Source organism: Culex quinquefasciatus, chromosome 2 (assembly GCF_015732765.1).
Source record: "Culex quinquefasciatus strain JHB chromosome 2, VPISU_Cqui_1.0_pri_paternal, whole genome shotgun sequence".
Lineage (NCBI taxonomy): Eukaryota > Metazoa > Arthropoda > Insecta > Diptera > Culicidae > Culex > Culex quinquefasciatus.
The window spans coordinates 178,743,268-178,767,246 of NC_051862.1; the positions used below are offsets into that span (position 1 = coordinate 178,743,268).

General features: G+C 34.5%; 1 protein-coding gene across 1 annotated transcript in view; it reads left to right on the forward strand.

Annotated features, from left to right (window-relative positions):
• The window catches only part of LOC6037031, a 177,331-nt gene extending 156,667 nt beyond the window's left edge, over window positions 1-20,664 (forward strand). Inside the window, exons 8-14 of the mRNA XM_038254937.1 lie at window positions 2,378-2,668; window positions 8,033-8,163; window positions 13,534-13,696; window positions 14,089-14,521; window positions 14,583-14,958; window positions 15,028-15,138; window positions 19,592-20,664. Coding sequence (XP_038110865.1) covers window positions 2,378-2,668; window positions 8,033-8,163; window positions 13,534-13,696; window positions 14,089-14,521; window positions 14,583-14,958; window positions 15,028-15,138; window positions 19,592-19,906 — 1,820 coding nt within the window. The 3' untranslated portion in view covers window positions 19,907-20,664. The remainder of the gene's footprint in view (window positions 1-2,377; window positions 2,669-8,032; window positions 8,164-13,533; window positions 13,697-14,088; window positions 14,522-14,582; window positions 14,959-15,027; window positions 15,139-19,591) is intronic.
• Window positions 20,665-23,979: the final 3,315 nt, after the last annotated feature.

Sequence of the window (23,979 nt, forward strand, 5' to 3'; positions counted from 1 at the left end):
TATGTAACCAAAGATTACATTTTGCATCATAAATCTGTCCGTACATTCTGGAAGAGCTGTCCATAAAAAAGGCTATTATAATATTCAAGAATCTGTATCTTAAGTGTTGGTTTACTGTTCGATTGATATCCTGGACAAAGTTGTAACTATTGCAAACTTTTAAAAAAATGTATTTTTTTTTAATTCGACTTTTCACAAAAATATTGAATTGCCCAAAAAAGTTACTTTAAGAAAATCTCATATTTGTTTATTTTAACGACAAAAATGACAACATTTGAGGTTGGCACAAGCTCCTCTTGGCCATGAAATGTATGTTAATGTATATAATCCAAACATACGACGAGATTTTTACCAAGCAGTTGCAAATTAAGAACTCATTTTCGAAGATATTCTTCAATACAATGTTTCACAAAATGCAGATAATTGATTGTAAATTTTCTAGTGAAAATAACCTTGATTATAACAAGCATGGACTAAACAACTTCACAATTTGGCATCGTGCACCGTTTTTAAGTTTTAGCCACTAAAAATTCATGTTTTGTTAAAAAATGTGCCTTTTTACCTGTCACAAATGTTTTTTGGAGTGTAAACAGTTTTGCAATATCTACAACTGAGCCGATGACAGCAAATATTTTACCAAGTATTTTAGTTTTTTTCATGAAATATGGTAATTTATGGAAATCTGAGTACATTACAAAAAAAAAACTTTAATAAAGTGAAATTACATACAAAATCTCGCATTTTTTCATAACCATTTTGTACAGTATTTTGTGAAAATTTGAATGTTTTACAAAAAAAAAACTCAGATGAAATGGGAAAGAATACATAATTTCACAACATAAAATACCAATCATGAAAATAATCGATGATACGGTTAATAATTGATAAAAAAAGTTCCATCTAAATAAAAAAAATTGTCAGAAAAATCATAAATGAAAGTTTGTTGATTGGATTGATGGCGGCTGAGATACAGCCTCTTAAAGCTAAAATTGATAAGTCCTCATAATTTCAAAAATCAAAAATCCAACTCAACACATTAAAAATTTCAAAATAAATGTTACTGGCCCTTTCAAAAGATTACTCTCTAACTTTTCAATAATAAATATCTGTTAACATGAGTTATTTAGTATCTGTCTTCAATGAAGTTTAAAGCAATTTATTGTTGAAATTTGAACTGAAGTTTAAGAATTATAGAAAAACATACATTTTTTATGAAGTTGTGAACTTAAAAATCTATCATAAAACAGACATTAAAAATATCGCCAATTTCACTGGACCTAAAAGCCATCTATATCATCACAATATGGCCATTGCCTGAACAAATAACTCTCGATTGGAAAATTGAGAACCATACGGAAAGGGGTTCCCCTGCTCTCTTTCCCCCCTTTGGGGAAATGTTACGGCAGGGATAGCAGCCGGAAAAGCATTTGATTTATTTTTTGCCACCCCTCATCCTCGATTTCCCCCTTCTTTTTTTCTTTCGTCATCCTCCCAGTCGGCCCGACATTGTCCCGGAAGCATGTGGTGTTTCCGCCAAGGCAGATGGTTCTGGTGCCGCCAATGATGACGATGACGACGACGAGGACGACTGGCCAACCGGAACCGGTGTCGCAATGCGAAATTTTCACGATGTTTATTTTTAGGACAGATACAGCAGAACCTCACACGGATTTCCTTCCCGGATAAAGTTTGACAAAGGGGTGGTAGAGGTGGAGTGGGAACGGGGAAAACACATTTGATAGAGTTAGCAAACTATGGAACAGAGACAATCACCCCGAGGGAAAACTGGGAAAATCAAGGGATTGAATGGGTGGGTGTGGGAGGGGAAGCAGACCAAAGTCGTGGGAAAAAGTTTGGGGCAAAATGTTCAACGATGGGGAACATTGTTTCACCGGAACATTCATGAGGTTGACATCTGTGGGATTACATTTTGAGCCAATTATTCTTTGGGCAAATGGTTCTGGGGACAACGCATGTGTGAACACAACATTACAAGGGGAAAACAAATAATCAGTTACGAGTTGTTTTTTTTTTATAAAGTTGCAGCTCCTTATAGATCTAACCAAACTAATTAGTGTCTTTAATAAAGTTGTATATGCTGATTAGGTGTGTTAGTTGCATTGAAAAAAATCGATTCGATTAGCTTTTAAATTTTGCCAAACATGCCACAGCAAAAGCTTGTCGGTCTAAATCCGCTGGTATCTCATGACAAATTCTACACCCTGAAGCACCGGCATGCGCTCCAGGAAGCATTCTTCATTATCAAACAGTCCACTTCCGGCAGCGCTAAACTGTCGTGCCTGAAGCGAACCGGAAGCGAAAACCCCTAGCCTGACAATTTAGTTAATTGATGCCACTTCTCCTCTCCCCGTTTCAGTAAAACCAGTCTCGGTGAAAATCCTCAACTCGACGCAGTCGCTGGCCACCAACCGGGAGTACAAGATCGTGTGCCAAAGCAGCGGGTCCCGGCCGGACGCGAACATCACCTGGTACAAGGGCAAAAAGGCGCTCAAGCGATCAAAGGAGCTCGTCGTGCGGAACGTCACCGTGTCGGTGCTGACGTTCGTGCCGACCGTCGAGGACGACGGCCGGTTGCTGGGCTGCCGGGCGGAAAATCCCAAAGTCTCGAGCCTGTACCTGGAGCAGTTCCAGAATATTAGTGTGCACTGTGAGTAGATTGGATAACAGTGTGATTTACCATGCGTCTCCATCTGAACAGAATTTGTGAATATTTATTTTCAACAAAAACTTAATTCGGCCGAAATTCAGCAAGTGGGCAAAGGAAACATTTTTTTTTGTTTTCGAAACACTTCGAAATTTTATGGAAGTAAAAAGTGTAATCAACTGAGAACAATTTAAAATGCATTCTTCTGCGTAAATTATATTTAGCATTAATACTTAGATATTATAGTTAAAAGATACAAAAAGTATATTAAATTTCCTTTCTAATGACATGTCCCACGATTTTTCAAATTTGAGCTGTCTTCTACGATATCGGCCGTTTTTGTGCATTTTTATTTTTTGTTTTTTTTTTTATTTGGCTCAAACTTGGTGGAGGCCTTCACTATGACTAAAGAAGCAAGTTTGTTTCATTCAATTTTGGCAGCTGTCCATAAAAAAAATGATACGTAAATATTTGGAATCTTTTGAAAGAATTTGCTGATCGATTTGATGTCTTAGGCAAAGTTGTAGGTATTGATGAGCACTATCAGGAAAAAACAGGTACACGAAAGAAAATTGGTGATTTTAATTTGATTTTTTATCACAAAAATTCAATTTCTCAAAATCCATATTTTTATTATTTTTGATTTCTTGGGATTTTGCCTTCCTCACCTCACTGAGGCAAGGCTATAAAATCACTCGAAAAATCAACTTCTTAAATACGACTCCTAGATATACCTCCACGTATACCTATCGACTCAGAATCAAATTCTGAACAAATGTCTGTGGGGATGTGTGTAGACATGATTTTTTTTTCCACACGATTATCTCAGAACTGGCTGAACCGATTTTGGCCGGATCCGCCTTATTCTGTTCGTTTTGGGGTCCCCTAAGACCCTATTAAATTTTATTCTGTTTAGTGAAGTACTTTTAAAGTTATGCCACGAAAAAGGTTTTTTGTAGCTACAAAAAAGGGTGATTTTTGCATAACCTCAAAGACCGGAACTTTTTACTGAAATGTACAACTCATGAGACATTGTTTACTAAGACTTTTCTCCTTTATTTTGGAGAGTTGGTAAAAAAAAGAATTGAAAATTGCTGTTCTGGTAAAATCAATAATTATAAAAAAAATGAAATGAAAAGAATAAATAAAAAAAACTTTTAAATTAATATGTAAATACAACCTAAAATACAACATGAATGTGAGGAAGGCACCAACCACCTTAAGGTGGATTAAGTAACGTTTTTTTAATTGAAACCATACCCATTTTTTTTTTTTTTGACTACGGCTTTTAAACTTTACAAATGTTTAATTTTTTATCATTGATAAGTGGACCATAAGTTACCAACATATTGTTGTTAGAAAAGGGGAGGCTGTTTTAGCGAGACTAGTTAATAACCCGGGTCAAAAAAAATAAAATTGCTCAAATCAAAAAGTATATGAGATTGCCCGAAAGAGTACTCGAAATGGGGCCTCCAGCCCAAATTTCAGCCCATTTGGTTGAAAATTGGCTTGCCTTGAGCAGGAACAAGTTTAAATGGGAATTAACCCGTAAAACTTGAGCAATTGGGTACATTGCTCTGTACAAGTCTGTCGTTGAAATTTAACGACTTTTGCATACCATGGGGTCCAAGGGGATGGTCTGGGAAACAATTCTTCTGAAGGGTGCAAACGTCAAATATCATTTTAAACTCCAATTTCCAGATACCCTCCTGCCACGTTGTGGCTGATTGACATGTGGCGTCCTCTGATCGAGGCAGCCTTCTTAGTGTGCTTTGATTTATCCCTATACATTTTGCTGGGACCATGAGAATTTCGGCGACGCCGGAATGAATCTGCTTCTAGGCAAGATTAGAGGCCTCGGATCATCTTGCACCCTTCAGAAGAATTGTTTCCCAGACCATCCCCTTGGACCCCATGGTATGCAAAAGTCGTTAAATTTCAACGACAGACTTGTACAGAGCAATGTACCCAATTGCTCAAGTTTTACGGGTTAATTCCCATTTAAACTTGTTCCTGCTCAAGGCAAGCCAATTTTCAACCAAATGGGCTGAAATTTAGGCTGGAGGCCCCATTTCGAGTACTCTTTCGGGCAATCTCATATACTTTTTGATTTGAGCAATTTTATTTTTTTTGACCCGGGCTACTAGTTAAACTTCAATTTTCCTGTTTGTTTTTTTTTTGTATCTGTATCTCAGCAACCAGAAATCATATCTTCAATGTTACTTAAACGAAATTTCAGGAAACTTTCTGAACTTTTCGATTTTTTTCAGAAATCTTATATGAACAAAACAAATTTTAAACAATAAAACTGCAAATTTCCAGTTAAAATCAAACTTTAAATTGCCATATCTAGAAAAAGGTGTATTTTATAAAAATGTCCGTATAGTACATTTCGATTTCAAATTCGATTGTTAATTAAATACTGTAGTTAAAAAAATGCCTTGGTAACATTTCTATTTTTAAAAAAAAGTGTCTTGGTAACATTTCTATTTTTTCAAAAAAAAAATACGATTTTAACCCTCTACAACCCAACCCCGCCTTTAGACGGGCTTCAATTTAAAATTTCGCCAAAAATCCATTTTTCAACCAACTTTTGATCTTTAAAAAGTATTGGAAAAAAGATCTCTTAGTTTAAGAAAATTCTAAGGTTGGAAGTTTAACTTGTTTTAAGTGACTTTGCCAATGTTTAAAAAAAATATTTTTTCTGGAGTCAACTTTGGCTGTGCTTCTTACTTATATTTCCTCTATATTATGAGAAAATAAGTATACAGTAATTTTTGTAGTGTACCAGACTATGCTTCTAAGCATTTTTTTACAATTTAAATTATAATGACATCATTCTTTGGTAGAAAATGTGAAAAACAAGCAAAATATTGAAAAAGTGACTGTAAACACATAAAAAACTAGATAGGCAAAAGTTAATGATAATGAAAAAGTACGTTCAAAAATTTGGCAGAAGAGATAAGATTTTCTAATAACCCTCTACTAAGTGGTAGAGTAAGCCAAATAATATCAGAAACAAACATTAGCTTAACAAGATTAATGCAAATTAAAATACTAAAAATTAAACAAGAAAAATATAAAACAAGAGAACTAAAGTTTTTCGTAGAACAAAAGTTGCCACGGGAAAAAAAAATTTCAAAAAAAAAATTGGGCAATAGAGGATTATTAAAAAAATCTTAAAAAATCAAAATTTTTGCACTTACTTTTTCTTTGGCTCAAAAGTTGCAAAATTTTGTCACTTAAAACACACCAAAAACTCCCAAAAAAAAAATAAAAAAAAAATACGAACTTTAGGAAATTGAATTTTTGTGAACAAAAAAGTAGTTTTGAAAATCGGCCAATTTTTTCCGTGCACTCTTTTTTCTTCCCCTTTTAAACTACAACTTTGCCGAAGACACCAAATTGTTCATTTTAGTAACGAAAAATGGCAATCATTTTCATCTTTTTTTTTATTTCTCAAATCCAAGAAGGTTCGGGGCAACTGCTGTTTGGATTGGCGGAGAATGATGAACTAATTATGTCAAAGGGCTTCTTCTCAGTGAAAATTTTGGCTCGATCAACGAGTCGATTTGGGCAAAATTCTCTCACTGGGTTTGACCATAAAAAATAAAAAAATAAAAATCTCGAAAAAAGAGCAAATTCAATTGTGAAATTTTGACAATTTTCATAATTTTTCATTGAAAAACGGCAAAATAATAATAATTTTCTGGAAAAACAAGATTACTTTTGTACACCCAAAGTTAAAGATCGAGGGGATAGTCCTCCCGAAAAGAAACGTGAGGAAAGTATACTATTTTGCGAGAGTATAGACCTCTCGCATGTTCATTCGTTCATTGAAACAGTTCATCCTATTGAGTGGCTTATATGGACAAATTACCGCTACTTAGTCACCGTATCTTGGTGGCCCATACGGCAAAGGCACGGTTCAATATGCCGAAGGTCTTGGGATCGAGTCTCGGTACCGGTACTTTTTTTTTGACAGATGAACTTTTTTTTGAAAATGAACTAAAGTACTCGCGGTAATTTTGGGATTTATCCTCTCCGTCCGCACACAGTACCATTTTACTACCGAATCGTGCTCTTTATCCTCTCGTATGCCGTGCCCAGTTCTGGAGTACAGTTAATTAATAAAACCAGATTGGACTAACATTTTTTCTACTAATTCCAGAATCAAAAATTTTAAATTAAAGGTAATAAATTCTGAGTAGTTCTTAAGATTTTAACAAATTATTTAGCAATTTTGAAATTTGTATATTTTGATTTGGATGAATCTGTGTACATACATTTCCTATGTGAAAAAAAAAATTTGCATCATATTTTTTATTCATACAAGTCTCCATAAACTTTTGCGGGCCGGTCATAAAAATAATTGGCCCGTAAATATATAAAAATCTGAATCTTAAGATTTTCTGATCGATTTGGTGTCTTCGACAAAATTGTAGATAAGAATTAGGACTATTAAGAAAAAAAAATTACACTGTAAAAAAGTTAAAACATTTTTTCACTCAAAGTTGGATTCCCAAACAACGTGTTTTTGGTTTGACGAAGAACTTCGTCTTAGAGCTTAAGTTCTTCGTCATGATTTTTATCTTTGTAGCATTAACCTTTTTTTATATATGTTTTGGGGCATCTTTTGAGCCATAATGCAAAATCTGGTTTCAGAGATATGAATTTTGTAAATGTATTTTTTTAATAAAGATCAAAAATGTGATCAAAAAACTTTAAAAAAATAAAAAGCTAAATCTAAAAATTTTGAAAATCGTTTAGTAAGTTCCTGAGGTACAGCAGCTTCACAAAGAATTCAAATCGATGAAAATGAGTTTCTCTATGTGTCACCAAAATTAGCCAAATTCTCAACTGACGATATCTCCAAAACTATTGGTTCGATTTTCAATATTTAAAAAAAATGAAACATTCGTAAAAATTTCTGAGCTTTTCAATACAAATAATTTTAACAATTTTTAAATCGAGCATATATTTTGAATAGGTCTACAAATAACAATCTAAGCGATTATTTCTTCCAGATTGTTTTACGGATGCTCGAATTTATCAATTCTTTAATTTCTTATTGAAGTTGAATTGAATAATTGATCAAATCGAGTCCAAACTAATTCTAGCTAGGCTCATCTAGATATCCGTACAAATGGTATGGTTGAGAACCAGCGTTTTGAAGTTTCTGTTCCAAGTAACTAATTTCCAACTAATTTGGAGGTTTGAGCTTTCGTGTAAATAAAACATGAGATGGATTTTCCAGCATTGAGGACATGAAGGCGCATGGTGGTTCAACATAACTACATATTTATTTATTAAATCCTAATTGCTTATCAAAACCGATGACATTCCAAATCTCTTCCCACGCTTTAGATCCACCCGTGGTGACCCTCCAGCTCGGCTCAACCCTGTCCATCGACGACATCAAGGAGGGTGACGACATCTACTTCGAATGCAAGATACAATCAAATCCGGCGTGGCGGCGGCTCTCCTGGCTGCATAATGTAAGTGTATAAGCTGTGGTTGTCATTATCTATAGAGGTGACAGTCATGGCTTTCTACCTAAGGTACTCGCGATTGAGTGTGTAGTAGTGCGGTTGTCAAAATCGTTATCTCTGACTCTCTCGCTCCACTGACACTGACATTGTTTATGTTTTGGTTTTCCTGGCACAATCCATTGTTCGTTTGTTATTGTTTTGGTTTTAGTGGCACGAAGTCATGCACTCACACTAATGCAAAGCAAGATCGCGAGTACCTATGATATATAGCCTTGGGTGACAGTATTAAGTGGTTTGACAGCTCGGGTTGATGTGGTTGTGTGATAATGACGGATGATCATTAGCAGATAGTGGGGGGTGTTGGTAATTGCCCTTTTCCATGGGCGTTACACAATTTATCGTGTTTTTCACTGGAGAAAAATCATCGGTTATTAATTTTGACTCAATGGTAAATAATTCAGTAGGTACGTGCTTAATTTACCAACCAAAGCTCACTTAATTAATTTTTCAGCTTCAATTCCCTCCCCCAACGTGCAAGCACCTCCCTGCGGTCTCAAATCACGTCCGTGCCTAGAAACCATTAAAAATTAGCTCTCCGCATAGTGGTTGTAACCTTAATTTAATTATCCTAACATTAACCGCGAACAGCATATTCACTGACTGTGCGGCGACTGACTGGCGGTGGAATGACACAATGTCTCTGTTTCCAACCCCTTTTTTGGTTGCCTTCGTGGTAATGCGACAACATCGTCTCACTCAACATTATAAAAGCAAATAATTGAAATTTCCCGCCCCCCAAACAACCCACATTCACTCTCCCCCCGGAAAAGCCTTATCAAAAGTTACAAAACCATCGAACAGCGCCATCTAGGCTGTGATGTTCGTAATTATCGTCGTTTTGTCACGTAAAGCACATAATTTTCCCATCAAATTCTATGAACTGAAAACTTTACCGAGCCCCCGCACTCGGGAGTTTCCCCTCGAACTCCCCTCGAAGCAGCACAACCCAGATCAGACCAGCAAGCATGCACAAACCGAAAACATGCCAATTAAAACAAATTATCATAACTTGCGGTGACACTCTGTTGCGTTTTGTTGTTTTGGATGCTGCTGGTTGGCTCGGGTTGAGAAGGGTCGGAAAATGGTGGAATTTTCAAGCAGAGTGATTCCAGTATCGATTATGTTGAATTTCATGAGAGTAATATAATATTTTTATTCAAGACCGGCCCGTGGCTTAATGGCTACGGCTCCCGCCTCATAAGCGGAAGGTTCCGGGTTCGATTCCCGACCGGTCTCCTTGAAATTATTCGACTATAATTGAACATTGAATATGAACAAAAAACGCATGAAATCAGGTGGGATTCGAACTCACACCTTTGGACTGATAGTTAGATGCTCTAGCCACTCGGCCACCGAGGGGTTGACAACCCCTTGAGTGAATTAATCCGTAGTGGTGAAATAATGTCACAAGGTCATTTACTATATAATATCAGCAATCCCTTTCCCAACGATTCCCCTACACACACTATATTCTATAAATAACTCGAAGTGGTTGGTACGGTATGTCCTCACTTCTTCTTCTTCCCCTGATGATTCCATGAAATGTGGGTTCCGTTCATAGAATCTGTCTCTTGCGGTTAATGCAACGCAGTAGGCCGGGCCGCTTTAGTGAGTGTAATACATTTCGGGGGTTCTCGAAAGTACTGCAATCATTAATAATGACAAGAAAGAACTTGAGGCGTAATCTAACCATAAGTTCTTCCCGGATGCTTTCTTCGGACTGGCTGCGCTTGTGTTCGATTAGATTAGATTAGATTAGATTAGATTAGTAATATAATATTTTTATTCGAATAAAAAATAAATCAGCAATTACTTGACATGTAGCCTTATGAGTAGGAACTATTGGACCAAGCATTCTTCTAAGCCTTAAGAAAATTACACAGGAAATAAACTTTTTTGAAGGATCAAAATTTTTAATATAAATTCTTTATTTAGAAGATTTTCAATTGTAATATTCTTTAGACACATCCCGCCGTTGCAAGGTTAAAACATTTTTTAAAAATATTTCTTGTTTGCTTTAAAAACTTTTCCAAATCTTGAATATTATGACAGATTCAAATCAAAATTTGCATTCTTTACTTGGACTAATCCATGAGATAACTAATTTTAGATCGATATATTTATTTGTGATACCAATCTTTTCGTTACATTGTAAGGAAAATTTACAATTTTATTCATGATCTGAAAAACACTTTCCTTTGTTGTAAATAGTAATCAAAAACACACAAGAAGTAAACAAAATTATTGGAACTTTTCATAAAACACCATTTGACTTTTTGAAAGATTGATTCTTTGACCCTTATAGAAAAGAAAAAAATAAAAATAAAATGGTAAGTCATTTGGGAAATTTAATCTAGATTAAATCTTCAAGAGGTTCTATCTGCATAGGAAACCCATGACTCATAAGTTTTTCTCTTCTAATGTTCAAATTTACATAGAAAACCCTATGACACAAAATTTCAAGATTCAAATTATATTTAAAAAAACACTTTTTATACGGTGGGATGGACCCACTAGCGTGCCCAGGTCCTCAAGGAAGGTGGGGCAAAAATATTAGAGTTTTGAAAATTTCGTCGTTTATGGACACCCCCTGCCCAATTTTAGAACAAATTTCCGAGGATGGTGGGGCAACTGCCCCATGTTGCCCCACCCTGGGCACGCTAGTGGATGGACCATTTAAAACTAAGTATCTCGCCAATCGAGGGATCAGGACAACTTTTACCGATTTCATGTGAGTTGACAAAGAATGACCCACTTAGCAATCAATAAATAATAGCAAGCCATAGTCTCAAAATTTGCATGAAAAAGTTGTTTTAAAATACATTTCATTGGTTTTCAAAAAAAAATAAGATATTACGATAACAAAAATTTTAGCGATACTGAACATCGAAAGTTTTCAAAAATTCAAAAGATTTTTGAAAAAACCCAAACATGCTAAAAATGATTCTAAACGCAAACATTGATTTTAGCTAATTGACCCTAAATTTGCATTGATAATTTGGAGTGAAGAGTGACAAAAACTTTAAATAAAATTTGTGTTAGCCTTATTTACCTTCAATTTGCCTTAATAATGTATGAAAACTGGCATTGGTTCAGTGAATTGTTCTGGCACTTTCAACTTTTTGAACAGATAACATGAATTGCAAAATTTTGTACAGATTTTCACTAAATTAGAGTTTTTAGTGCAACATACTCAAATTTTCACAAAATACCATTTTTCAACACTATTTTTTCATAATTTCAAATGTATAAGAGAGCATTAAACGGTAAATAATCAAATTTTCACACACCGTCTTTAAATGAAAACCTTAAAATTATCATTTTTTTACAAATTGAATAATAGTAGTTTATGCAACAAGTTGCAAAAAGAGGATTTTTTCAGCACGAGTCGTACATTTATCCAACGAGGTTCACCGAGTTGGATAAATACGAAGAGTGCTGAAAAAATCAAGTTTTGCAACGAGTTCCATACTACATTTTTTGCAATTCCGAAAAACACCCATTGAGTGAAATTTTATGTCAAATTTTCATGTATTTTGTCAATAAATCGTTTGAATCAAAAAAATGTTGAAAATTGTTACTTTTCAAAACAAGTGCTGAAAAGTTCAACTTTTCAGCACCCATTTCAGTGCTGAAAAGTAGAACTTTTCAGCATTTATTTTGAAAAGTGTTGCTATTCGATTCTGTTATTTTTAATACAGAAAAGTAGGCTATTTCGTCGTTCGAGAATGACAGGAAAATTAAGTAGTTTCACGACGGAATTGCAAAAACAATTTTTTTACTTTTGAATAAAAAACCAAAAATAAGGCTGGTATAAAAAATCAAAGGTTTTTGTCCTTTGGTTTTGGACGCGGTTGAGAGAGGGCAAAAAATAAAGCAAAATTTTAGATTACGAGTTTGATTTAAGATATTTAGAAAAAAAAGACAAACAAAATATCGCAAAATGCAACATAAATGAATAAAGCGTTTTACAATGTATTCAGAATTCTTTATAAACGATTTTAAAAGATTTTTACAAATTATATTTCAATGGGAGTCAATATATTTGTTACACCTTGGTTTTTGGAGGCGAAAACTTGAAATAAAATTAAATTTTCATTTCAATGCAGCGCAACTTTTTCTGTAGACTTTCACTATATTACAGTTTTTTGTGTTAAATAATAAAATATTAAAAAATACCCTGTTTTAGAATACATTTTTTCCGATAATTTGTGTAAATGTTTTAGACTTATACTTAGCAACTTTCTAGTTATGAGAGATTTTGTTCAATTCTTTTAAACATAGAGGTAGGTGAATGTTCCCAGCTTTACTGTGGAGTGAGAAATTCGGAATCAATAAAAAAAACAACAATATTAATGATGGGAAAATGACCATACGAGAATAATATGATAGTTTTGGAAATTTAGATTTTTGGTTCATATGTGACCCATTTTAATGTTAATTTAAAAGCAGCCAAGAGAAAGAATAAATAAATCTGAGGGATTCTCCACGTTTTTTTCATACCGATTTTTCGTTGATAAACGGAAATGGATTTTATTTATATTTTTTGATTTGGTTCAAACTTTGTGGGGGCCTTCGCTATGGCCAAAGAAGCCATTTTTTGTCATTGGTATATTCATACAAGGTTCCATACAATTTTGGCAGCTGTTCGTACAAAAATGGTACATAAATATTCGAAAATCTGTTACTTTTGAAGGAATTTTCTGATCGATTTGGTGCCTTCGGCTAAGTGGTAGGAGCAACCAGAGGTCCAATCTTCAATGTCTCTTTGATAATATTGTAAGAAATTTTCTGAAATTTTCGAAAAAAAAATAATTTTTAGGCATGGACACTTTTTTAAAAAATTTAAAAACAGACAATGGATCAATAGTTGTGGTTTTTTGTCCCCTGAAACATATAAATAAATTCAAAAATTATAACATACGAATTTTGGGATTTTCCGTGTACTTATTTTTTCTGAATATTCCTCATCAATACCTACAACCTTGCTGAATGCACCAAATCGATCAGAAAATTCAGGGTTTTAGCTATTTATGTACCATTTTTGTATAAACAGCTGCAAAAATTGTATGGAGACTTTTATGGGTAAACTAATGACACAAGATTAATTCTTTGGATGTTTTTCGCGAACCTGTAACTCAAAATAATTAAGGCTGGAATATTTTTGAAGAATATTTTAAATGAACTTACAGATAATGCTGCATATTTCTATTATTTGATCAAAACTATAACATACAATTCTACAGACAAAATAACATCCAAAAATTCCACATAACAACATCATGTTCACTGTTTTTTTTTTTCTTTTTTTTTCAGGAAAAAGCACTACCTCAGAACTCGTCGTCAACGAAAATTGTCCGCACGAGCCAGAGTCTGATCATCCAGCGGGTAACGCGCAGCTCGAGCGGGGCGTACCAGTGCGGGGCGCTCAACACCGAGGGCGAAACCGTGAGCGACCGGATCGTGCTGAACATCAAATGTGAGTATTGCCCCGTTAAAGATGTCCTGCCAGTAAATAATTGGATGAGATTTTCCCTTTGGAAACGTTGCACCAGCGAGGAATTCACATTTCGTAGATAGCATCTTTATTTCCCCGCTCAATTAGGATGGGAACAAACCGAATTACTACATAACGAACGTGCTAACGGTTGGAGATGTTTGTAATGGCAGAATTCCACAATAATCGAAGTGACGTGCTTGGATTTTGTCATCTCTGGCACTTTCTACTGATAGAGTTTTAGTATTGATAACCAATTAGCTTTGCACGTGATGATCTGAACTTAACTTTGATTCCTTAAAAATCTCAATTTTAAGAGTCCTCTTCAACAAATTTAACAAATTTAACAATTATTTGACTTTATTTTTATTCAGACGTTCCCATCTGCGCGACGGATAAGATCGTCAGCCTGGGCGTGTCGATCGACGAGACGGTAGCGATCAGTTGCAACATCATAGCGCACCCGAACGCCAACCGGTTCTACTGGCGCTTCGAAAACTCCGAGGAGGTCATCGAGATTGACCCGACGCGATACAGCAACGACGGCAATGCCAGCCTGCTCGAGTACACGCCCAGCTCGGACCGGGACTACGGAACGCTGTCCTGCTGGGGCACCAACGAGATCGGCACGATGGCCGAACCGTGCATCTTCCAGCTGATAACCGCCGGCCTACCCGCTCCCGTCATCAACTGCGGTTGGCGGAACACCTCGGAAGCCCTGGAGGTCACCTGCCACTCCGGTTACGACGGGGGCTTGCGTCAGAAGTTTGTCCTCGAGATGCTTTCCCAGCAGAATTCGGGAGTTGGGTAAGATCGCTCTAATAACTACCCTACCTTCTAAATACTGACCTCTAGAGACCTCTTACAGGATCAACCTAACCAACCCGGAGGAGCCGACGTTCGTGGCGACGTTCGCCGCCCTTCGGGAGCAACTGCCAAACATCCACCAGCCGGACCAGCTCAAGCTGTACGCGTACGCCGTCAACCAGAAGGGCGCCAGCGCGCGCGTCTTCATCACCGACGTGGCCGTGGCCGCCGTCGAGATGCCGGAACCGGCGGCCGGCCAAAAGTCACCCCTGCTAACGCCCATCCTGATCGGACTTCTCGTTACGATCGTGCTCATCATCATCGTTATAGTTGTTAGAATTTATCTGAAATCGAAAAGACTTAAGCAAACTATTAGTAAGGACAAACGGTACACGGAAGAGTCCAAAAATACGCTGCTTCTGATGGATCAGTCCAAGGTTAGTTTATTTTTGGCTTCCAGAAAAAAAAATAAACATTAAAATTGATTGTTTCTTCTTTAATCACAGAAAGAAAAATCGCAAAAGGCTTCCAAGTGGAAAAGTAGCATGGGTAGTAGCATAAAAACTAGGAATAAGATCGAAACCATTGACGACGAACAGGACCCCGACCTCATACCGGTAAGTTTGAACTTTAACACCAAAAGTCCCAAGCACGAGAAAAAGGGGAAATTGTATGGAAATTCCCCCTTTTTCTCGAGCTTGGAGGCTTAGGTGTTGAACACCTGAATTTTAAATTTTTAATTAAAACTTTTGAACATTTTGAGCAAAAAAAAAAGAACTAACTTAACAGGTCTGACCCAGTGCATACGAAATTTCGACTCTGTTTGTGATAGGTGACAGAACCATCAAATCGTCTTCACCACGACAACCCGATTATGACATTCTCCTTTCCTTCGTTTCACACACAAACAAATAAGCGCTAAGCAAGATCCCTCACACATTTATTGACTTCTCTCTAGAAATACATTTGCTCAGAGAACGGTCGTTTGACATTCTACCGAGATTCTGATCATCTCTCCCATGATCGCATTCAAATGACTTCTGTCAACACGGAGCAAAAACAAGGAAGAGAGAGAGACGAAAAACGAGAGAAAGAATAAGAGCGCGTTGTCTCGTTCGGGCGGCTGCTTGAGTGGTGCTCATTTTTCGTTCGTTTCTAGGGGGATGCTAAAGACCGCCATCTTGGGTGATTGAGATTGATAACGCGCGCAAACTGCGCACAGCGAAAACAATTTTTTTTCTTTCAATTTTTGTTATAAGAATTACTGTAGTAAAAGTCAAATTACACAGTAGTTAAGTTAAACGTTTCATGTGATAAAAGTACAACTTTAAATGAGGTCATCGGCCCGATGTGTGCTTAATAATCCCAACTTTAGAAGTTTATTTTGCAAATAAATTGATAAAAATCACCTTACAATCATACACTAACTTTTAAACATACTTTGCGGTAGAATTTTACATAAAAAATAGGTACACGGAACGAAAATTGCCGTTTTTTGAATTAACTTTTTTTCACAAAAATCAATTTCCCTAAATTCGTATTTTTTTTATTCTTGAAATTTGTCGATTTGTTTAAGGGGACAAAATCTGCTACTTTTGAACCATACACGGAGAAAAAAGAGTTCCTAATATCGTGAACAAGCGTTCATGAAAATGGGAACCACGAACAAAGTGTTCAAATCCCATGGTACGATTTTAAAAAACGTACCATGGCATTTGAACACTTTGTTCGCGGTTCCCATTTTCATGAACGCTTGTTCACGATTTTAGGAACTCTTTTTTCTCCGTGTAGAGAAACATGGACAAAAATTTGGCAGCCTGTTAAAAAAAAACTTTAAGTGGCTATATCTTGAAAACAGTGCACTTTATCACCTTTCGATTAAAAATTTGATTTTACATTAAAAACTGAAGTCAAAAATTTAAATCTTATAATTTTTTTTTTTCAAAATATCATGAGCAGTTATGAATTTGTATATTTTTTGTTTTGTTTTTGCTGAGTTATAGGATAATAGTTGTCTTTTTTGATCCTCTTAAACAATAAATAACAAATTATATTTTTTTCGCAAAATGATTTTTTGTTTATAAATTTGAATTATAAAATTTATATATATTTTTTAGCTTTTTTCACAATTTTGCTCAAGGTGGTCTCAAAGTACAGATTCTTTTATAGTAGTGTAGAGATAGTTTATGGCAAAAAGAAGCACAGATTTATTTTACCCGATTTTCTTATTTGAGCTTTCAGTCACCAAAAGTTTAATTCCCAAAAGTTATTTTTAATATTTTGATTTTTCTAAGGCTAGAGTTCAAAACGGTGCAAAATCTTGAACCGAAGATATGATATTTTTTTGAAAAATGTTCTTGTCAAATTAGAATATATTGTGAAACAAAATTAAAAAACAAAAAAACATTTTCAGATGTTAAAACAAATGTGTAATAGATAATCACTGAGCAATATCATAAGTTTTTTTTTAATTTTTCAAGTTTTTAAAAGTTTTTTTTCGCAATTTTCGAATAGTTTATGAAGCGAGGGGTTCTTCCGCAATAATGCGCTGATAATTTATCCTACAATTTTATTTAACATTAACATTTTGCCATGTCATTTTACATGCATTATTTGTCGGAATGCTGGTTTTGTGAAAAATAGTTTTTCTCAGTGTTACCAAACTCAGTATTACTACCTCAGTTTCGACTCACGATTTACCAGAACCTCCTGGTGCGAAAAAGGTTTTTTTCATTACTTTCTCTTTATTTTATAACTTGAAAGTTAAGTGTTTTTTATCAAATCTAGAGCCTGATTCTAAAATAATATCACGGTGCTCAAAATAGCGTTATTATGAAAAAAAATATGCAATCCGAGATTTTGGGGTCTATCGATTCCTTACACCATAGGGCACCTCTGTGCAAAAAATAAAAACATTCGCTGATGTAGTTCTCGAGATACAGCCCTTATAAGATGTTACATCCGATTTTCAATAAGAAAACAAAAACAATCCATACAATTTTAGCATTTCAAAGAATATGCAATTCGAGATAATGATGTTTTTTGCTTCATATGACTGTCAAGTATCTCTGGACAAAGTTTCAGAAGGTTTGCTGATGTAGTTCTCGAGATACAGCCATTTTAAAATGTTATTTCCGACTTTTTCGAAGAAAATCTATAAAATCAATACAATTTCAGCACTTTAAAGAATATGCATTTCGAGATAATGATGTTTTTTGCTTCATATGACTGTCAAGTATCTCTGGACAAAGTTTCAGAAGGTTTGCTGATGTAATTCTCGAGATACAGCCATTTTAAAATGTTATTTTAAATATATCGAATTCATGACAAATTTATTTGTTCAGAGCCGATCAAGAGCCGATAGTTTACAGCCGGAAATAACATTTTAAAATGGCTGTATCGCATATACTCAACAGTCATCAGAAGCAAATGGCATAATTTTCACAAATTGCATATTCTTTGAAGTGCTGTAATTGTATTGATTTAATAGATTTTGTTTGAAAAAGTCGGAAATAACATTTTAAAATGGCTGTATCTTGAGAACAACATCAGCAAATTTTCTGAAACTTTGTCCAGAGATACTTGACAGTCATATGAAGCAAAAAACATCATTATCTTGAAATGCATATTCTTTAAAGTGCTGAAATTGTATTGATTTTATAGATTTTCTTTGAAAAAGTCGGAGATAACATTTTAAAATGGCTGTATCTCGAGAACTACATCAGCAAATTTTCTGAAACTTTGTCCAGAGATATTTGACAGTCATATGAAGCAAAAAACATCATTATCTTGAAATGCATATTCTTTAATGTGCTGAAATTGTATTGATTTTATAGATTTTCTTTGAAAAAGTCGGAAATAACATTTTAAAATGGCTGTATCTCGAGAACAACATCAGCAAACCTTCTGAAACTTTGTCCAGAGATACTTGACAGTCATATGAAGCAAAAAACATTATATCTCGAAATGCATATTCTTTAAAGTGCTGAAATTGTATTGATTTTATAGATTTTCTTTGAAAAAGTCGGAAATAACATTTTAAAATGGCTGTATCTTGAGAACTACATCAGCAAACCTTCTGAAACTTTGTCCAGAGATACTTGACAGTCATATGAAGCAAAAAACATTATATCTCGAAATGCATATTCTTTAAAGTGCTGAAATTGTATTGATTTTATAGATTTTGTTTGAAAAAGTCGGAAATAACATTTTAAAATGGCTGTATCTCGAGAACAACATCAGCAAACCTTCTGAAATTTTGTCCAGAGATACTTGACAGTCATTTGAAGCAAAAAACATCATTATCTCGAATTGCATATTCTTTGAAATGCTAAAATTGTATAGATTGTTTTGTTTTTCTTATTGAAAATCGGATGTAACATCTAAAAAGGGCTGTATCTCGAGAACTACATCAGCGAATGTTTTTATTTTTTGCACAGAGGTCTAAGAAATCGATAGACCCCAAAATCTCGGATTGCATTTTTTTTTTTTCATAATAACTGTATTTTGAGCACCGTGAATATATTTTCATCATAGAGAGCAGAACTACTTAAGAATTTATTGGAAAAAAAACCAAAATGCAAATGGCTACTTTTGACATAGTAAATAAACACTTTGTCATCGAAATAAAAAATCTAGAAATATTCTGCTGAATTCCAGAAATTCAACTGTAAATATGTCTGCAATATATCCAATTTTCATACTAAGCAACATTTCTAAACATAAGAGGTTTAAGCATGTTGTGATGCCTTGTGCTATTCTCTTATGCTTGACATTTTAAGTTTAGTTTATTTCTGTGACCTTATTTTTTTTTCAAAATAGACCATTTTCTGAATAGAATTCATGATAAATTTTAAATTATTAATTAATGAGCATTTTGTTTTCTTAAGTGTTGTTTTAATAACTCTTAATAATTGAAGACAATAAAACATTTCAAAAAGATAGGTCGTGTAGCATTCTCAATGTAAGGACTTCAATTTACCTAACAAAGATTTTGATAAACAAGAGCACAATTCCTTACTTAATGAAGCATAATTTAACCTAACCCACCTTCCCTCTTTCCCCTTCCAGTACCCCCGTCTCACCGACATCCAGCAGGAGGAGCTCATCCCGATGAACTCGGACGTGTCGTTCAAGTTCAAGGCCTCGACGACGTCGACGACAACGGCAACGATGGTCCGGTTACCACCGACGGCCATCACAGCGTCCACCTCCTCGATGGCCACTGCCGCCGGCTGTGCGACGGCCCTCAGCGGCACCATGACCACCACCACCACGAGCAGTGCGGTCAGCTTCAAGGACGACGACATTTCCGAGGCGGAAATCAACCTGAAAGGAATTGAGGACTTTCTCATGACGAATCACGTGCCCGAGAGCTGTGTGTGATATCGAAAAGCGAACTCACACATACACACCATCAGCACACATACAAACCAAGAAGCTATCCTTTCCCAATTTCCCCGTTCGGTCGGGCTTTCGTGGTCACTTTTTTGGTGCCGGAAGTGGAACCCATTTCCGACTTCTTGGATCGGCGAAGCATCTTTTTCTACACACACACACACAGTCACAGAATCAACTCCCCAATTCATGGCCCGTCGTATTTTTATGTGTCTAGCGAGTAAGATTTGAATGTGCTTGTTGCGGAAGCTGTGTGCGCGTGAATGTTTTAGGTTAAGGCTGAACAAATACACACTAAAACACGAAAACACAAGAAAATGAAGAAGAAAAAAACGAAATCAAATTGACTCTTTTTGTTTTTACTCCTAAAAGAAGCAAAATAAAGGAAAAAAAACTCGTAATTGGTGGCTCTCGCAGAAATAAAAAAAAAAAACAAAACGCGCGCTAATTTTAAGAGAGATAAGATTAAAATAATGCTGGTCGTTGAGGAGAAGAATCGAGAAAAAAAATTGTAAAGAGAAAAGAAAATGTGGATACAATAATAAAAAAAAGAAATTAAAAGCAGCAGAATATGAAATTCGAACACGAAGAAATAATTCTAGCAAAAATTAGATAAAGGTTATTATTAAAAAATCTGTATTCAATATGGAAGTGTACCTAAAGATATATTATTGTACTATTATTGCTATTGAAAGTATTATTGAAAGGATTGTTTGTACAATAAAGAGGTTTTATAGAAAAACAAACTCGTTTGCTGTTTTATTGCATCTTATTACCGAACACCATGCGCCTCCTCTGTGTGCAAACTGAGACCAATAAGGTTTGTATCCAATTCACCATTTTGACATGCAGATGGCGCATTCGATGTTGGTTATTGCATGTTTCTCCTCAAGTTTGCGTTCTATTTCCACAGGTTCAAATTGGGTCTTGGAACTAATTTTAGGTTTTGTGTTGAATAAAAATCTAGATTAAATTTTCAAAAGGTTCTATCTGCATAGGAAACCCAAGACGGACAGGTTGTTTTGAAAATTTAATCTAGAAAAAACAATTTCAAAATTGTTCAAGACTGGTTATTGTTGATACCTGGAAAACCATGTCTTACTCTTATAAAAATCATACATTTCAATCATTTTTGTGTCCTTCCCGTACAATCAGTTCGATATATCCGATTTTTTTTTTGGATGTTGGTTAGAGTGCCTAGGTCCACAAGCGGTAAACATTTATTTAAATTATTTAAGTGTCTATGCAAATTGTGATACCCGAGCCTGAAGCTGGCGAAAAAAATGTTTTTCATACAAAATTACTTATTTAAATCGATTATACCTTTTCACGAACGAGTTTTACAGAAATGTGTATCAATTTTGCTCATATTTGCCGTAGTGGCCTTAAATAGCTCAAAAAACAATGGACAATGAAAACACAAGATGATTTTTATGCAATGCGAAAAAGACTTTGATAGCATAGAATATAAAATAAAATATGTTTTACGTTTTCAATATCCAAAATCTGAAATATTTTCTGCAACGCATATTTTTACGTCCAATAAACAAAACAATTTAAATAAAACAAATCTCAAAATAAAAAAACGGAAAATTCTGAACTGGTTTCAATTTAATTTTCAATTGATTTTCATTGCCAATAAATATAAAAAATGCGAAAAAAAACTATAGAAATGTAGATTTAAAGAAATCAATGCTCTATACGGAATCTGCAATTTCATGAACTTGATTTTTTGAAATGTCTTTTCAAAAAGGTCCTATGAACAAAATTTCTAATTTTAGTTTTTAGGGTGTACTTAAAATCGCCTTGAGTCAGGGGTAATCAAAAACATTTAAAAAAAACAAATTTTGTTTATTGGACCTTTTTAAAAAAAAACTGTAGATATGTTAAAGACTTACTAGAGGACCAAAAGTACCATACACACTTCAAGAAGATGTTTATAAATTCCAAAAGTATTGAAAATGTACTGTAAAAAACTAACTAAAATTCAAGCAGATTGCAAGCAAAAGTCACTTTATTGAGGTATTTTTTTTATTGATAGTGTTGAATATTGTGTACTTTTGTTTATTTAGCCTGCAAAGATTTTGCAATATTTCAAATGTATATATATTTTCATATTACTGGAAAATTCCACTCTTTCCAGTAATATGAAAATATATATACATTTGAAATATTGCAAAATCTTTGCAGGCTAAATAAACAAAAGTACACAATATTCAACACTATCAATAAAAAAAATACCTCAATAAAGTGACTTTTGCTTGCAATCTGCTTGAATTTTAGTTAGTTTTTTACAGTACATTTTCAATACTTTTGGAATTTATAAACATCTTCACATAAATTTCATTTTTTAACATAAGACCAACGCCACTGCCGAACTATCATCAGTTGAAAAATGAAGGATCATTGGAAAAAAAATATTTTCTCGGTTCTTTGTCCAACTCTAAAAGGTATTTCAATAAATTACTTGAAGGCGGCGCTTCTCATATAAAATTTGTGTACTATTGATGCAAATTTGATTCTTCTTTTTAACATGATTTCAGGAAATGTTGTAAAATGCATTTTCTTTATTTATCCTTTTCAAAAGAATAAAAAAGCAAAAAAAAATATTATCAATAGCCATGTTTTGTGATTCGATTTATTTAAACTCTAAAATACACAAAATCAAATATCCTTAGAAAAAAAATCTCGAGATCCATTGTTTATCTCATTTTCCCGTTCACGAGATATTTAACTTTTAAGGTTAGTGTTTAATAAGTATCTCTGTAAAACTAAGGTGACTAAATTTTAATATAAATGTGGAATGCGGAAACCAATTCTACGTCATTATTTGTTAGACACAAGTGCATAATTGAAATCAACATTTTCTGATCAAGTTTCAATTTTATGAGAATGTTGATATCTTGAAATAAGAAAGATTTCTGATTTTCATCCAAATCGAACTATCAAGCCATTGATTTCCAAACAGCAATATTTTGTGAATATTTTGTGTGTCGATTGTCCACGCTCCATACAAAACATATTTTTTTGTATGAACAATTAGGTCCTAAAATGAATAAAATGATTGCTGATATTAGTTAAAAATGGATTTTTAAATCAATTTTGAAAAATTAACCTCACGGTCCTTCTTGACAGAAAAGCTCCTACTTGACAGCTCATTCCAAAGGGACCATTGTTGATCCATCGAAAAAATGTTGTCTTGTCAAAAAAAAAATTCATTAAAAAGAAAAAAAAAGTGATCAGAAATGGTTTTTGATCGTTTTTACCGTTGTACATAAAAATTTACATAGGGCTTTAGTACCCAATTGTCCACAAAGGGGGGAAGTTGAGATTTACAAAAAAGTGTCCACGTGGTTTATGGATGGTCCCATATTGCTGTTCAGAAATTTAAGATTCACTCAAAAAAATGAGTTCGCGTAAATGTGAACGAAGTTCATGCCAACGAGAACCAGGAAGAAAACCGACGACGTCGAAGAAAACTGTTCACTTTCATGGTGCAATGCACTATAAAAGTTGAACGGTTTTCTTCCCGGTTCCCGGTGGCATGAACTCTGTTCACGTTTACGCGAACTCATTTTTTATAGTGTTTCAACAATTTTCACGAAAAAGACAAAACTTTTGAGTGGTGCCAAAAAGTAGAAGGTGGTTCGATTCGGATGAAAATCAGGAATCTTTCTTGTTTTATGGTATCAACAGCTCCACCAAAATTAAACATGATCAGAAAATGTTGATTTCGATTATGCACTTGTTTGTGTACGATTGAGGAATGACCCATATCTAGCGTTAAATGTTGCCTTGCTATGTTTTTTTGCGTTTAAATAAAAAAAATGATCAGAAATAGTTTGCAAGCGTGTATTTAATCATTGTACAAACTTATTAACATTGGTATACACAGTTGTCTGAGGTCAGCAATCGGGACCAGATAAGACAGCATAAACGATGCTCAACTCACATACGTTCATTCGTACCCAAATATTTTCCACTATCAGCCGGCACTTGACCCGTTATCAGGGAATTCACGATGTACTACTTCGAAATTACAGTTTAATTTAGACAAAGGT